Raw genomic sequence first — 14,504 nt, 5'->3', positions numbered from 1 at the left:
TGTGCCCTGACCAGGAATTGAACCTGTGACCTTTCGGTCCACGGGATGACGCTCCAACCAATTGAGCCACACCAACCAGGGCTCACTGTTTCTTTTTTCTGATTGAAAATAATAATAATGCTTATTGTACAAAATAAAGTACAAAGAAATCTAAAGGTAGGAATAAAACCCATTTTGCCCTCATTTGTATATATATATACCAAAATGGGATTATGTTCCCTTAGCAACACATGTGAACAGTTTTCTATTTTGACAAATATAGGTCTATGTTGTTTATACTGCTTAGTCTTTTCTTGTCTGAGTAAACCGTAATTTATCAACACATTTAAGTTACAAACCAAACTGTAATGGACATGCCTGTGCACACAGTTAGCATGCTTGTTGTTTAGAATCATGTTTGTGATTAACAGGGACGTGAAATGAGATTGCCCGAGAAGTTCAGTGTTACTTATACATATTTACTCCACTTCTAAGGAAACTTATTTGGAGGTTGAATTAATAAACTACCCAAACTAAGGTGGCTCTCTTCCAGTTTGAAAAATCTCCCTGCCAGTTAAGTAAGGAGCACAGTGAAAGTGCTGCTCTGCCCCAAATCAGGGTGCAGACACGTGTCTGATTCCTGTGACGCGCGGGGTGGCCACCTGCAGTTCCAGAAATCCCGGCGTTATCCGCCCGTGGTTCCCTCCTCTGGGGTGGTGCCTGTTTCTCTTCCAGGGAAAGGATTTTAAGAGTCACCATTATTGCCGAATTTTTATAGTTTCTGATTAGACATGGGCAAATTTGGTGCCACTCTGTTTCTTGACTTGGTCATTCAGGTCGATGATTTTAGCCTTTTTTCATCTTTACCTCGCATATGTTGTGGAATGAGATTCACTTCTCTTCCAAGTTAGAAGGGTGACCTGCCAAAGCATTGCCATCACTAAGGAATCATATAAAAACAGACGATTATGTGAGTGCTACTTTTCAGTCAGAACTAACTTTGAAAGAAATGGGACCATTTGTGAATCAGTAGATGGAAGTACCTTGTATATTCTGGCAAGTGTCCTATAAATTTAAAATCATATCACAGTTAAAAGTTACATATACATAAGTAGATGCTTATTTTATATGGGAATTAAAACTAGTTATTTTAGTGAAGAAGAGTTGGGGTTGGATGGGGAAATTAGACATAAAAATTGAAACAGATACACATTTCTATTCTTTGTTGAATTAAAAAGGTTAAAGCAATAGTACATATTTTTAAATAACACCCACCTGTGGGTACAAAGCTAACTCTATCTGAAGTTTGCATAAACGTGCTTTGTATAAAACTGTGGTACTTTTTGGCTAAATTTTATTTTTCTGTTTGTTGTGTCCCCAAAACCTCCAGTCTTGTAGTTCTGTAACCTGATTTGTATCCCTACATTTGGGGGGAACTGTGGAGGTTAACTATGGTCACCTTGTAACTGATTGAAAAACTAAATTCCCCTAAAACTTCATGAACATTTCTGTTAGAAAAATATGGGAAGCTTTTACATACTCTTTTGTGTAGTATTCATTCCTACCACGTTTTTCACTTCAGGGTGAAATCTCTGCTGTAAATGGGAAGCTGAAAGTCTTGTGCTGGCATGGGACACTCATCACCACCAAAAGGACCTAACAGTGCACGGAAGGAACCCTAACTTTGGCCTTTTCTTGCACGGGGTCTGAGGTAGTACTGGCATGCAAAAAAAGGAGGTGGAGGAGCCACCTGAGGCTGGTGGTTAGCTAGCTTTTTTGTGTTTTGAGGAGGTTTTTGTCTCTAGATCACTTAAATGGTTTTTGTTTCTGACACTTTTACTATTTGATGAAATATTCAAAACAAAAATATCACTTAACTGGTTAATAGCAGAGGTAACCTTCAAATCCACTGGACCACTCTGCCTCATTTGGGTGATACTTGCAACCAGGTGCCAAGAAATACATGTAAAGGCACGTTGTGGGCTGAGTTTAAAACATGAAACACAAGCAGTGTTGCCCAGTAATTATCTTCAAGGCCCCGGCAACCCCTCCTCTCCCTGCGGAAGCCTAACTCCATCACTTTTAACACCTCAGTTTTTGTCTTGGGACTCCATTTCCTGTGAAAGGGGACCCTGGCTCTGAAAACTGTATCTGGTCTTTCTCCAGACTGGGGGCAGGGTTCCTGCCAGTTTTTTCCCTAGTTCCAGTTGTACCATGTCTTTTAAATATGTGCAGAAAGTGACTCTGACAACCAGACATTCAGAGCCCACGGTGGCTCATCCTCTTCCCAGAATTAAAAAAGAAAAACCCAAAGGGAATTGAGTCTCTTCACATGAACCAGAGGAGAAGCTAGACTAACCCAAAAGAATTTTTGGTTTCAAGGAGACTTTGCCTTTTATTTATTTGTTTTTGAGCAGGTGACATTTAATTCATTTGGCCTCATTAAGAGGAAGAGAAAGAAGGGCAGCTGCAGGTTTAGCTTTGAGGTATTTTATATTTGGAGTTGCTTAGGGGCAGACAAGCAGTGTGTCAATGTCCTATTTAAGAACAACTGGAAAAACAACATGTTGAAACATGTGTTGGGCACGGAGAGCCTGGAAAAACAATATTCAAAGTATTTTAACATTTAGAGTAGCTCAGTGGCTTAAAAACAAACTCCTTTTAAGAACTGATTGCAAAATGGAAGCTGTTTCTCAGATGTCAGACACAGCTGATGTGGGGAGTGTATCTACAGGCAGCTATCGAGATGGAACGCCAGGCTCTGGACCACTCATAATAACCCATGAAAATAGGGGCTGAGCTCTTTCAACCTCCACACCATTCATTATTTCATTGTCACTACCTCCCCACCAATTTGACTGCCAGCTTCTAGAGTCCGTGGTGGATCATCTTCTGTCACATCCATCCTGGAGCGGAAGACACCGCAGGCACTTGGAGCCAGTGCCTATTTGTGTGACATGAATTCAACACTATGCATCTAGCAAATCCCAATATGAGTTCTTGGGGATAGCATCACTTCACCTGGAGTTTGGCTGTATAAACATTACCATGCCCTGACCCTGGAAGGAACTGGATGTGATGGATTTACTGAGAAACAATATGATACACAGAAAGCTTAATAGAATGTCCATTAGGGGCCCTTTAAGTGATTTTCAGTGGTGATTTTCACCACATCCATATTTGCCAAAACTGATCTTGAAACTGAATCCCCCTGGAAGGTACAGCTCCGTGGTACATGATTATCGAATGAAGAAATGGACAGATGTATTCCGCTTCTTACTGATAATTCTAGAATTCACCACTGGTAAGAGCCTCATCTCTTCACCACTCTCCTCATTTCCCTCCCACATTTTTGTTTGTGAAAAAGGAGAAAGTGGGAAAACATGTAACAAATACATAATTTAACTTGATATCTTTAAATAATAAAACAGTGAAATAAACTGTTATACTGTTGTTTGGTTTCAACATAAGAAACTTCATGTGATTTGTAAATCTTTTATTTAATAGCATTTTTGATCCTGACATGAAAAGAGAAAAAAAAATGCCAAGTGTTGATAGTAAAATCTCCATATAGCCAAAGTTCTTTAATAGGCCTCTTGGCCGGAAGCAAACTAGCAAACAAAAACCCAGTCCTTCACTTTTTCTTCTTGCTTTTTTAGGGGGTAGGGAAAATGAGGTTAAGCAAGAGTTTGGCTCAGTTTACAGAGGCGATATCAAGTTTGCCTACGTTGGGTGGTGTTGGGGACCTCATCTGGGACGATTGGGTTCTCTAGCACAATGGCTCACCCTCCGGAGCCAGGTCGCCAGGTCGCTGAACCACACCTCAGGCTGTGTTGATGAGTCACTGGCTTCTCAAAGTGGTTTTCTCCAGAAGTGTGGCACATTCATAGTGTTCTCTTCTTTATCACCACGGGGACAAAATGCTGGTAAATAAACCCGTGCAGGAACTGCCGGATATTACCCTCTCAAGTGGCTCACACTGAGCTCAGGGGCAGACAGCAGGTCTGCTTGACTCAGCTTCTGCCCTGACTGAGCAGGTTCAGCAGTGAGTCTGCAGAAAGTCGCCGTGCTCAGTGGAAAGGATTCGAGTAGATCGATCGTCACAGCTGGTTGCAGCGGAAGTGCTAACAGACCTTCCTCGCTGCTGCGGCTGCTACTGCTGCTAATTTAAACAAGTGGAGGCTTCTTGGCACGGCTGTGATGGAAGTCGAGGATTAGAGCCTGGTAGTTAAAAATACAATCCCTGCCATTCATTCGAAATTCCAGAGAATGCTGGAATTGTAGAGACCGGAAGCATGCACCAAAATAATGCTTCTGGTTTTGTATCATCTTTTATTAGAGGATCCTAAAAAGTCCCCTCTTTACATATGAGTTATTATTTCTGTGTCATACACTGCAGCTATGTTTGATGAGCTTCTTAAGTGAAAACCTGACCGGAACCTTTTAACTATAAATTCCTTGTGGTTTCAAAGAAGAATGAGCTTTCTCAATCAACACACTTCTGTTATATGAACAGCCACCTGTATTGTATGGCATGAGCAAGTCAGTTTTTATAGCTTTGAGACTTAATCTGTGAATGATGTGTATGTTTTGCTAATGGATGTGTCAGCCTAGAACATTTGGAGCCTGCCTCTTACCTTTTTGTATCTTTTATTCTAACACATTGGACTAGCAAGAGACGGTCTTGTTTAGGATTTGGGCAGAACAGAAAAAGAATTGTAGCAAATTATAGTGATATGAAAGCTGCTTTGGGACAAAGAATCATCCTTTGGGGTGACAAGTTGGGAGGAAGATTTATGGTTTTAGAAATGCAACGGAACATTTTTAGTGCTTCAGTCAGGTGAAGAGCCAGCACTTTATTTTTGATTGTCAATGTATCCAAGTCCAGGAGCCAACTCCCCATTTTCCAACTGAGCCGATAGGGTTAAGCAGAGGGGAACTGGATGGCCACTAATCAGGTGGTGTTGCCAGTTTACATGTGGGCTACCACGGTGGCGATGGGGCGGTGGCCATGGGGCGCCCCTGTGATCAGCTCTTGCTACTGTGTTCTGGTTTTAGGTGACAGCAGAGGAACTATCTGGAGAAAGAATGTGCATCTGGGCCTGGGAGAATTAGTAACTGTGTGCCAGCTGTCGTTGTCCTTGTGGTTAAGACCCACCTCTGGTGTCAGTCGGAAGAGCGAAGTACCACTGGCAAAAAAACAAAACAAAACAAAAGGCGCCACTCAAAGACATGTAAGATACGAGTCAGATAGGGTGCGTTTTTCCCAGGTCTTTCAATTTGAACGTGAACACACTCTAGCATGTTTATGTTAATTGACACAGAGGCAGCATTTTTCTCTGAAATACAACAAAAAAGTAAGCCAGCTTTTGCATATTTATATTTTAATTTTAATTAGGGAACATTTCAAAACTTCAATGCAAGTCTTGGGCAAGTCTTCCTGCCACCTCGTCCAGGATCAAGCTCTGGCATAGTGTTTGCTGTCTGCTGACAGTGGATCAGACTTACTTGGCCAGACCTACCTGGGAAATTGTCAGCCTCATGCAAGTCTGTTTCAGTTTCCATTTTGAACATTGATGGGTTTAATTGAACTGGGTCACAACAAGCAAGTTGCAAAGCTATTTCCTTTAGAAGTCTTTTAAGCAAATCATCTTCAATGTATGTACATTGGTTATAACATTAGGAGGGTGGTGAATTGGCCTAGTAAATCAAAAAGGGTTTTGATGTCTGATTTTAAAAAATAAGACAATGTACTTATACCCTAAATCGGGCTTGTGAATATTACGGAGACTGCGGCAGCACTGTTTTTCCGACGCCTGCTGGGGTGGAACACTTTGCTCTGCCACATCAGATCATGTCTGTCATCAAAGGAGCTTGTGCTCTTGATTGGAAGAGAAATATCAGCAACACCCAAGCAAGAAGGGAGGATTACAAAGAAACTGGGATTGTCAGGGGATGAAGCCAAGTGTCACGGAATGTGAACCAAGTTTTGAGCCAGTCAGCCTTGCTTCTATGACGCCAGGCCGCCTTTAACTTCCCACCTCATTGATGTGGTTCTCTAACCACCTCTCTAAGTTGTGGTGGAAAAGAAGAGGCAGGTTGGAGGTGCTTCTAAAGTCTTGTCCTAACAGCTGTGCTGATGGAGGGGGCTCTGAGTATTGTCTGATTATTGTCTGACACTGACGTGAAACTGGTGACATAGTAAAGAAGAGAGGGCGGAGAGAAAGGGAAGAAAAATGCCGTAAACTTGAAGATGAAATCTTTGCCCACGGAAATAAGCAAGCGGCTTATATTGCTAAGAACTCTAAATTCTTTCAAAATTAAGCATTTTAATCATTCCTATTTTTATATCTTTGTATGCTTCCAGCAATACAAAATGTATTACATAGGCCTGCTCAGTTTCAGAAAGTCTTTGTTATGTGGCTTCCTTCCATAAAGTTGGTGTAATACCGTATTTTCGGACTATAAGACGCACTGGACCATAAGACGCACATAGGTTTTAGAGGAGGAAAAACAGGAAAAAACTCCACTCCACTGCCACCCCACCCCTCCCCGCCAGCGAGCCAGGTAAGCTATATTCGGATTATAAGACGCACCCCCATTTTCCTCCCAAATTTGGGGCAGGGGAAGTCTTATAGTCTGAAAAATAAGGTAGGTCATGAACTGGAGGGTAAATTCATCTAAAAACACTAGGCCTTTTCCTGGGCTGTGAGAAGCTGGTGGGTTCTACTTTTACAGATAAGATTTTATCTTTGCCTTTAATGGTTCTGCTGCTAGTCAGGGTTTTGTTTTACAAAATTCTTTTTCTTTTTATACCTACCTAGTACATCACACACGATAGGAATACTACCCATGCTTGTTGAATAAACGGGAACCACGTGTTGCCAGCCTTGGGAAGGCTGGACCTGCCTTCCATGCATTCACTGCTGAAAAGGGGAGTCCAGTGAACTAACTGGTCAAGAAATCTGTCGTTTCCCAGAACAGATCTGTTTTGCCTTCACCACAAGGAATCCCGGTGTGTGTGTTAGTATTTTTACCTTGTCTCATGCATACGAGTGCTGAGACTAGAATAGTTTAAGTGGCTCACACAGGTCACACAAGGTCAGAGTTAGCATTAAAACTCAGGTAAGCTTGACTCCAAGACTGGTTGTGCCAGAACCCACAGCATCTCACAGGAGGCTGTCTGTCTGGAAGATGCCTATGTGAGTAGGAATTCTATTTATTTCATGCGCAATGGGGACCAAGGGCCCAGGGGTGCCTTGGATTCCCCCTTTGGGATGAGAGTCTGGAGGTGGGGTAGAGAATGGATTGTCAGATAGGGTGGGGAAGGGCTGGAGGGTGGGAGGAGAACCCTAAAGGCTGGAAGAAGGGAAGCCTGGAGGCCTTTGTGATCATCTAGGGGAAAGGTCATCCAGGAGGCCATCGAGAAGGAAATAGGAGCTAAGGTAACAATCCCCTGGAGGCTGATGGGAGAGGCCGGGCAGAGAGGAGACCGTGACTGGGAGGGTGCTAACGCTGCCCCCTCCCCCACTGATTCAATGACATTTTAACTCCAAACACAGAATTTCCTTAGTAAATAAATGTCTTTTAAGTATGTATCCTTATTGAAGAACATATTAGTCCAAGAAATAAAAATTATCTCACACATCACAATTTTCCATAAGGTGCCATTTCCAGAAATATGTCTCATTAGGGAGGTGCTCACTCACCATTCTTGCCCGTGGGCGACTGCAGCTCTTCAACCTGGGCAGCTCTCGGAGCACTTGCAGCTGATTGCAGGGGGAGATTTGTCTTGTTCTTGCTGTGGCTGTGATAGAAGGCAGTGTGGGAAGCAATGGTCAGAGGGACCCTCCAAGGAACAGGAAAAGACCACCTCCATTATCTTTGTTATGGGCAACTTTTCCTCCTCACACACCCAGGCCTCAAAGGGAAACCCTGCAGTCATTTTTTTTTTTAGTCCAGAAAAAAATTTTGGGTGGATGTGTGTGGGGGTCAGTTTTTCTTTCCCTTAGGAACTGGTGTTCTTTTTTCTTAATAAACAACATGGAGCCCGGTAATTGATTCCATTTCCCTTCTTACTTTGGCCAAATGAAGACAGATATGCATCATTTTCCTTTTTGTCTTTTTGTACTTTCATGAGTATTTTTGTTTTTACTGGTTATGAAAACAATACCTAGTAACTGTTGAAAACCTGGAAAGTACGGAAGAGTTTAGATAAGGAAAAAAAAATCACCAGTGAGCAATTGAATATATCAGTATAAATATTTTTGGTATCTTTTTTCCCTTTTTAATGTACAGATGTATATTCCCTTTATTTATATATATATAAGTTCCCAAGAAAAATTAGACTTTTAAAGATGGCAGAGATATATTTTCTTGCAGCAGATTTAGCAAGAGAGTGAAATCAGGAAGAAGGTGGGAGTAGCAGGGAAGTGGGGATTAATCTAGCTAAACTGTGGGTTCTGGCAAGCAGTAAGGTTAAACTGAGAAATACGAGAAAGGAAATGACTCAGTTAACTCAGAGAGGGAGATGAGACAGCAGCGTGTAAGACTGAATGGTTTATCCTACATTTGGGAATGGGGTGAGGGGCGCTATGTGGTTTGAACAATAGGGGAATTGAGTTTTCAAATCAAATCATCAGCGATGTATTAAGTTCTTGTGAGTAATGCCCTTACATTTGGCACTCAGACTGGGACCCGCGCTGGACATCATCACATAAGCCGAGCCTCAGGGCAGAGCTCGTGTCCTGTGCACAGGTCCGCAGAGGCTGGGAATTTGAGTGGCTTTCTTCTCAGAGTTGTTTCAGAGCAATGAGAACTGTTCACTTAAGAAAGGCTCCCTTTTGTACTCGAGTCTTTGGGAAATACTGTGAGTGACACTTTTAATTAACAAATCGGCTGGGAACAAAACTTTAAAAGCCTTGGCTGGTTGTGGAGTTTGAAGGGTGGGCTGTGGAGGCTCCCACGGTCCTGGGGGAGTGCTGGGACTTGAAGCCATGGCTGAGTGGTACGGCTTTGGGGTCAGGCCTATCGGAAGGAGGGCCAGATAGTCCGTCCAGAAAGCCCTGCACTCTGTCCCAGGGGGTGGAGGTGGCCAGCTTTGGTGGCCGTGATTAGGCAAGCTCAGGTCATCTACCACTGGGGTGTGGGTCTCACTGCTCCCCCCAGATCCTGGAGCCACAGTCCACTTGTTTTTTGTTTTTTTTTTATATCCTCACCTGAGGACATTTTTTCAGTGCTTTCAGAGAGACAGGGAAGGAGGGAAGGGGGTGGGGGGTGGGGAGGGAGAGAGAGAGAGAGAGAGAGAGAGAGAGAGAGATTGAGAGAGATTAATTGATTGCCTCATGGGTGGATATTGAACCTACAGCCCCTCCATCTATCAGGTAATTCTCCAAACAACTGAGCCACACCGTCCAGGGCTATTTTATTTTTTAATTAGAGTTTATATTCAACTTTGTTTTGTATTAGTTTTAGGTGTATAGCATAGTGGTTAGACATTCATATACTTCACAAAGTCCGCCCCTGCCGATTTTTCAAGTACCCACCGGCACCATACATAGTTTCCACAATATTGTTGACTCACGGCCCTCTTGTTCAGAGGGGCAGAATGGGGAACCAGCATTTTGGAAAAGTATCCTCCGGCTCCTGTGTTATTCCTACTCCTGAGTGGTAGCTGAGTGTCTGGTCACGGCAATGTCCTTACATGTCTTCTTCCGGTCCCTGTGTGTCACTCCATCTCCCCCAGGCTGTGCCCAGGCTGTAGCACTGCATCAACATCCTTGGGGTCAGAGGGTGGAAGCAAGGCTCATGCAGAGAGCATGATTCCTCCCGCTTTGGTGCCAGAGTGGAAAGTATGCAGGATGTGCCTACCGTGGAAAACAAGTTTTAATAGCATGGGTCCTGGAGAAATAGTTAGTCAAAGGGTTTCTTAGCTCTAATTACTTTGCTGAAGCAAGTTTACTTAACTTTGACATCCTCCTCCATTCATTTCTCACGCTGAAGACCTGTTATAAACACCCCCTCCAGGTCCTGTTATATAACCTCATGAGTTTCCACAGGACCAAAAGTTGACAGGACTTTATGAAAGCTTTACACAGAATTACAATTGTTCAACTAAAGGTATAACTAAGACCATCACTTCTTTTTCATTTTTTTAGTGCTTAGGTAATTGATTCTGATCTCTTCAGATCAGTCTCTTCCCCCTCTACTTTTTTTTTTTTTTTAACAAGATAGTTTTGGTTCTTTGATTTGATTCCTCCCATTTTGGGGGGCATTCATTTTTGAGGGCATTTTAAAAGATGGCTGATGGCTATTACAGTAGTGAAACTCAGAAGTTCAACTTAATTTTGCCATTTTTCCTGAGGCTGACCCCCCTTTTTAAAAACTCACTCTCATTTAAAGGCTTTCTTGGGACAAGGTCCAAGCTTTTAGTCAAGGCAATGGACGAGTTCCCCGAAGCACTAACTTCCAGTCTGGGATGAAGAAATTTAAAGAGGGAGTTTAGCAGGGGCAGCATTTAACTATGAGGAAAACAGAAGCAGAAGAGAAGGAAATACAACCACAGTTAACAATAGTAATAGTTGTTTCCAGAAGAGGCTGTTGTTATTTATAATTGAGGTGTGTTTAACTGAGGGAGCAGTCTTGTCGCCTTTCTTGTGGATCTGGGAGGGTCTGTAGTGCCTGGGGGTTGACACTGCCGGTTGGTCTCGGAGAGTCAGCCCCGTTGAGAGGCCTTGAACAAAGGGCTGACTTTCAGTCCTGCTATCAGTTTGCTGTCTTTGATAAATATAGAAACATCTCTGATACAGTTCTAAAACAAAGGTGTGGCAGCAGATAAGTTCGCTTATCTTTAAAAGAAAAAATGTGATAACCTCTCAAAAAAAAGATAGAGCCTGTGGGGCGGCACAGGATTTATATAAAGCACCCAGGACGATTTGTGATGTGGTTTGGAAGAAGGTGGGCAGAGCCAGAGACCCTGGGCAGAAGCTTATGCTGTGCTACTTTCTCTAAGATTAAGTCATAATAACAAATATTGGAAGTTGTATATGAGCCAAAGTCTTATCATGTTTTCTCCGCCAGAAACCTTCCTGCCTCCGTGTCTAGGTTTCTCCATAATCTGGCTCTCGCCTGCCGTCTTGCACTAACTTCCAGCTACTTCCTGTTTCAGCTGCACAGCTGTCACCTTGCATGGTAGAACATGAGCCTGGTGAGGGTTTTATGTGTTACCCATGCATACCTCACAGTGCCTTACCTTAGTAAGAGCTCAGTCACGTTTTTGAGGGTGGTTCAAAGGCCCTGTCTTTGGCTGAAGATAGGCGGAGGTGTCCTTATTATGTCAATTATATGTGCCTCCAGTATGTGAGGGCAGGCTGGCCCTGCCTGTGGAGAGTTCACACCATGGTGACCCAGTGATAGGATGGTGATGAAGTCCCCAGGGACCTGGGAACGCAGGCTCCTTGGGATGTGGCGAGGTGTGCTGGGGCTTGTCTGTCCTCAATAAGGCAGAAAACCCTTAAGAGGGTTTTTGCCGGTACCGGCATCTGGGGACAACTAAGCGATGGGCTTGTGTTCAGAGAGTCACCTGCAAAATCTCAGTGTGGCCCAGTTTGGATGGAAGGTAAGTGACCTGACCTTGGATGAAAACAAGTAGAATGTGTCAGCTGCTTGTAAGCAGATCCTAAGGAAAAAAGAGCCAAAGTCATTTAACTGTTGCGCTGTTATTGGTGATGGTGATAATGATAATGATGTTTTGACAATTAAAAAGATAATTGTTTTCCTTCTTTTAGTCACATAGAAAAAATCACCACATGGCAAGACCCTAGGAAGGTGATGAATCAGCCCCTGAATCATATGAGCCTCCACCCTGCCACCACTTCCACACCAGCGCCCCAGAGGGCCATGGCCGTGTCTCAGCCAAATCTCGGTAAGCAAGCTTTGACTCAGAGTTGAGTACACAGGTGTCAACTGCGGGACCGCGGGCCCAGAAGCAGCCCTGCTTGCCCCAGCACCTATTTGTGCACCCAGAGAGCCTTCTTTGCTGCATCTTGGCTGCCTTGCCTTTCCACCACCTTGGCCTTCTTTTCATGGCCTCTGCTACAGTTTATGATGGGCTACCTGGGGTTCACACTACATTTCCAGCATGCCCTCCAAGTGCCTTTATTGAGATTCTTGGGAAAAAATCACATAGGCCTCCTGCCTTCATCCAGACAAAAGCAAGGAGGGCACATAGCTCCTCTCTGTGAATTTGGTCCTTGAAGACTGCCAAAGGGTACAATTCTGGCCTCAAATCCTTGTCTTTCCTTCCTCCTATTTTTCTTTTTTTTGCTGCATAATGTATGACTTATACCAAAGTAGGTGTTTTTTGTTTTATCTCACTAAATTCTCACAACAATCCTACAAGAAGTGACAGCATTCCCATTTACAGATGGGGAAACTTTCTCAGAGTCACACAGCTGGAGGCTGGCAGAGCTGGAGGTTGAATGGAAGTTGTTTGGTTTTGGAATGCACCCCCCTGTCACATAATCTGTAGGCAGCTTCTCGCCATACCTGCCTGCGGGTAGTGTGACCCATTTGTCATCTGATTTCGAAAGTTGAAGTGTGATTTTAGACTGGGAGAGATTATTTTCTGCTAATTGCCCAGGAGAGATAATCAGATGTGAACTACTATATTGTAGAACAGAACTAATCAGGTTTTCTTGTAGTCATTCTCTCCTTCCCCCAAAGGCCAAAAATAAGATGGCCAATTTTAAAGTTTTCTAAAAGAGGGTACCATTTTCAGATAACATTTCCATTTAAGATCAAATGTCTAGATACTGCTTTATACACAGAACAGTTAACTTTAGTGAGTAAAAAGAATACTGTGAAATTTGTGGGAATGGAAGCCCTTTTCCTAGACACCCGTCCCTCACATCGCAGCTTAGCCAGAGTGTGACCCAAGTGTCACAGAGTGTGACCGAAGCTGACTTAGACACAAGTCAGCTTCAAGCAAATACATTGTCTGTTCTTCTGGGAAGTTTGGGCCTACCATTTTAAAACTTGCAGATGTAAAATATAGCCAAAAGGTAAATGACTTGGAATAACCTCTGTTGTGTTATGGGCAGATCAAGGAAAATGGTTCAGTGCCTCTAACAGCAGTGGTAAACCAAAAGTTCCCATGAGTCATTTGTCCCAATATATAAGAGCTCGAGTAGAAAGCAAGCAGATGCAAGTGTAGTGAAGAAACCACACGTTAGGTAGCATTAGAATAGTGTCAAGGTTTATTTAACCATTTAATTTTCATTAAAAATTCTAAAAACTGATTATAAAATATTAACCTTAATTTTATAATCACTATAATTGGAAAAAATCTTTTATTGGGCTGGTTAAAAAAAAAATCAAACACTCTGTCAAAGAGATATTCTAAAAGTAAGTAAGTCTTTCTCAGGTCCCCATTCGTTGGTCCCTTATGTGTGGTCTGGGGTCAACCAGCATTTTCAGTCACACACAAATGCTCATATAGTATACCCACAGTCAGCAGCTTCCTTTTTCCACTTCAGTGTCTGTACAGGCAGAGCTGTCTCCTTCTTTTAAAAAATTGCCTAATAGCCCAACATGTTGGTGTGCTATAATTAGTAACTAACCCCTAACTGATGGATATTTAGATACTAGTGTATGCCTAGTACATAAATTACTGGAGTTAATTTTTAAAAATTGTTCAGCAAGTAGGAAGTAGACTAACTAAAAAAGGACTTTAAATCTTGAAACTTGATTTTGTAGGCACATGTGAAACTGCACCCCCCGTGCTCCCCCCCACACACTAAAAGCTCCATTGCTGGTAAAGTGTATCTAAAGAAATTGTAATCTGAACGTCTGAAGTAAGTTTACCTGTGGTCGAATAAAATACTTTACCTTCCAGGTTTCTAATAAATTGGGGCAGTAAATTTCTCCAGACACACGTTCTGGGGCTTTCACCACAATATTTGAGCATTTGCCCATTACAAAGCATGCTGCTGGCCGATGGAGAATCACAGCTGTGTCCTGTACATGGGAACATAATGGGGAATGCAAAGTAAGCACCGAAGATGGGGGTGATTTAGAGCCACAGTGTGGGCCTAATAGCAAATGATGTACTCAGCATATTTGATTTCAAGCTAAAGGTCTGCCTGTAGCTTATACTTTTTATTACCAATCTTTAAAAATATAAAGAGCAGATTATTCTCCTCCTCTTGTTTAAAAATTTAGAAGGTAGTATTTTATTTTTATTATTTGAGAAAAATAGCTATATATCACTGCTTTTATGTATTATATGTAACATGTTTACCTATGTCATGTACACTAACATATATAAACATGTATATAGAGTTGATATTTTGAATATGATTCAAAATTTCTATGTCTGTTTTACATCAACTGCCTTTTTTTCTCTTTTTACCTTTTGACCAGAACATATCCCTCTCCTCTTCCTTCTTCTTGTGAATGTAGAAGCTCTGTCTTTTCAGTGGAATGTAGCTGACAAATAAGTGAATTTAAGTGATATGTTCCCTTCA

The 14,504-nt window shown here is 42.5% G+C and overlaps 1 protein-coding gene across 1 annotated transcript in view; it reads left to right on the top strand.

The window, feature by feature from the left end:
* Positions 1 to 14,504, top strand: part of WWTR1 (WW domain containing transcription regulator 1) — a 122,636-nt gene that overhangs the window by 61,771 nt on the left and 46,361 nt on the right. Inside the window, exon 3 of the mRNA XM_024556302.3 lies at positions 11,766 to 11,902. Within this exon, the coding sequence (XP_024412070.2) occupies positions 11,766 to 11,902 (137 nt within the window). The remainder of the gene's footprint in view (positions 1 to 11,765; positions 11,903 to 14,504) is intronic.

The sequence above is a fragment of the Desmodus rotundus genome, chromosome 2, assembly GCF_022682495.2.
Source record: "Desmodus rotundus isolate HL8 chromosome 2, HLdesRot8A.1, whole genome shotgun sequence".
Classification (NCBI taxonomy): Eukaryota; Metazoa; Chordata; class Mammalia; order Chiroptera; family Phyllostomidae; genus Desmodus; species Desmodus rotundus.
The sequence above is the reverse complement of the archived record's forward strand: the minus strand, read 5'-3'. Positions and strand labels throughout refer to the sequence as shown.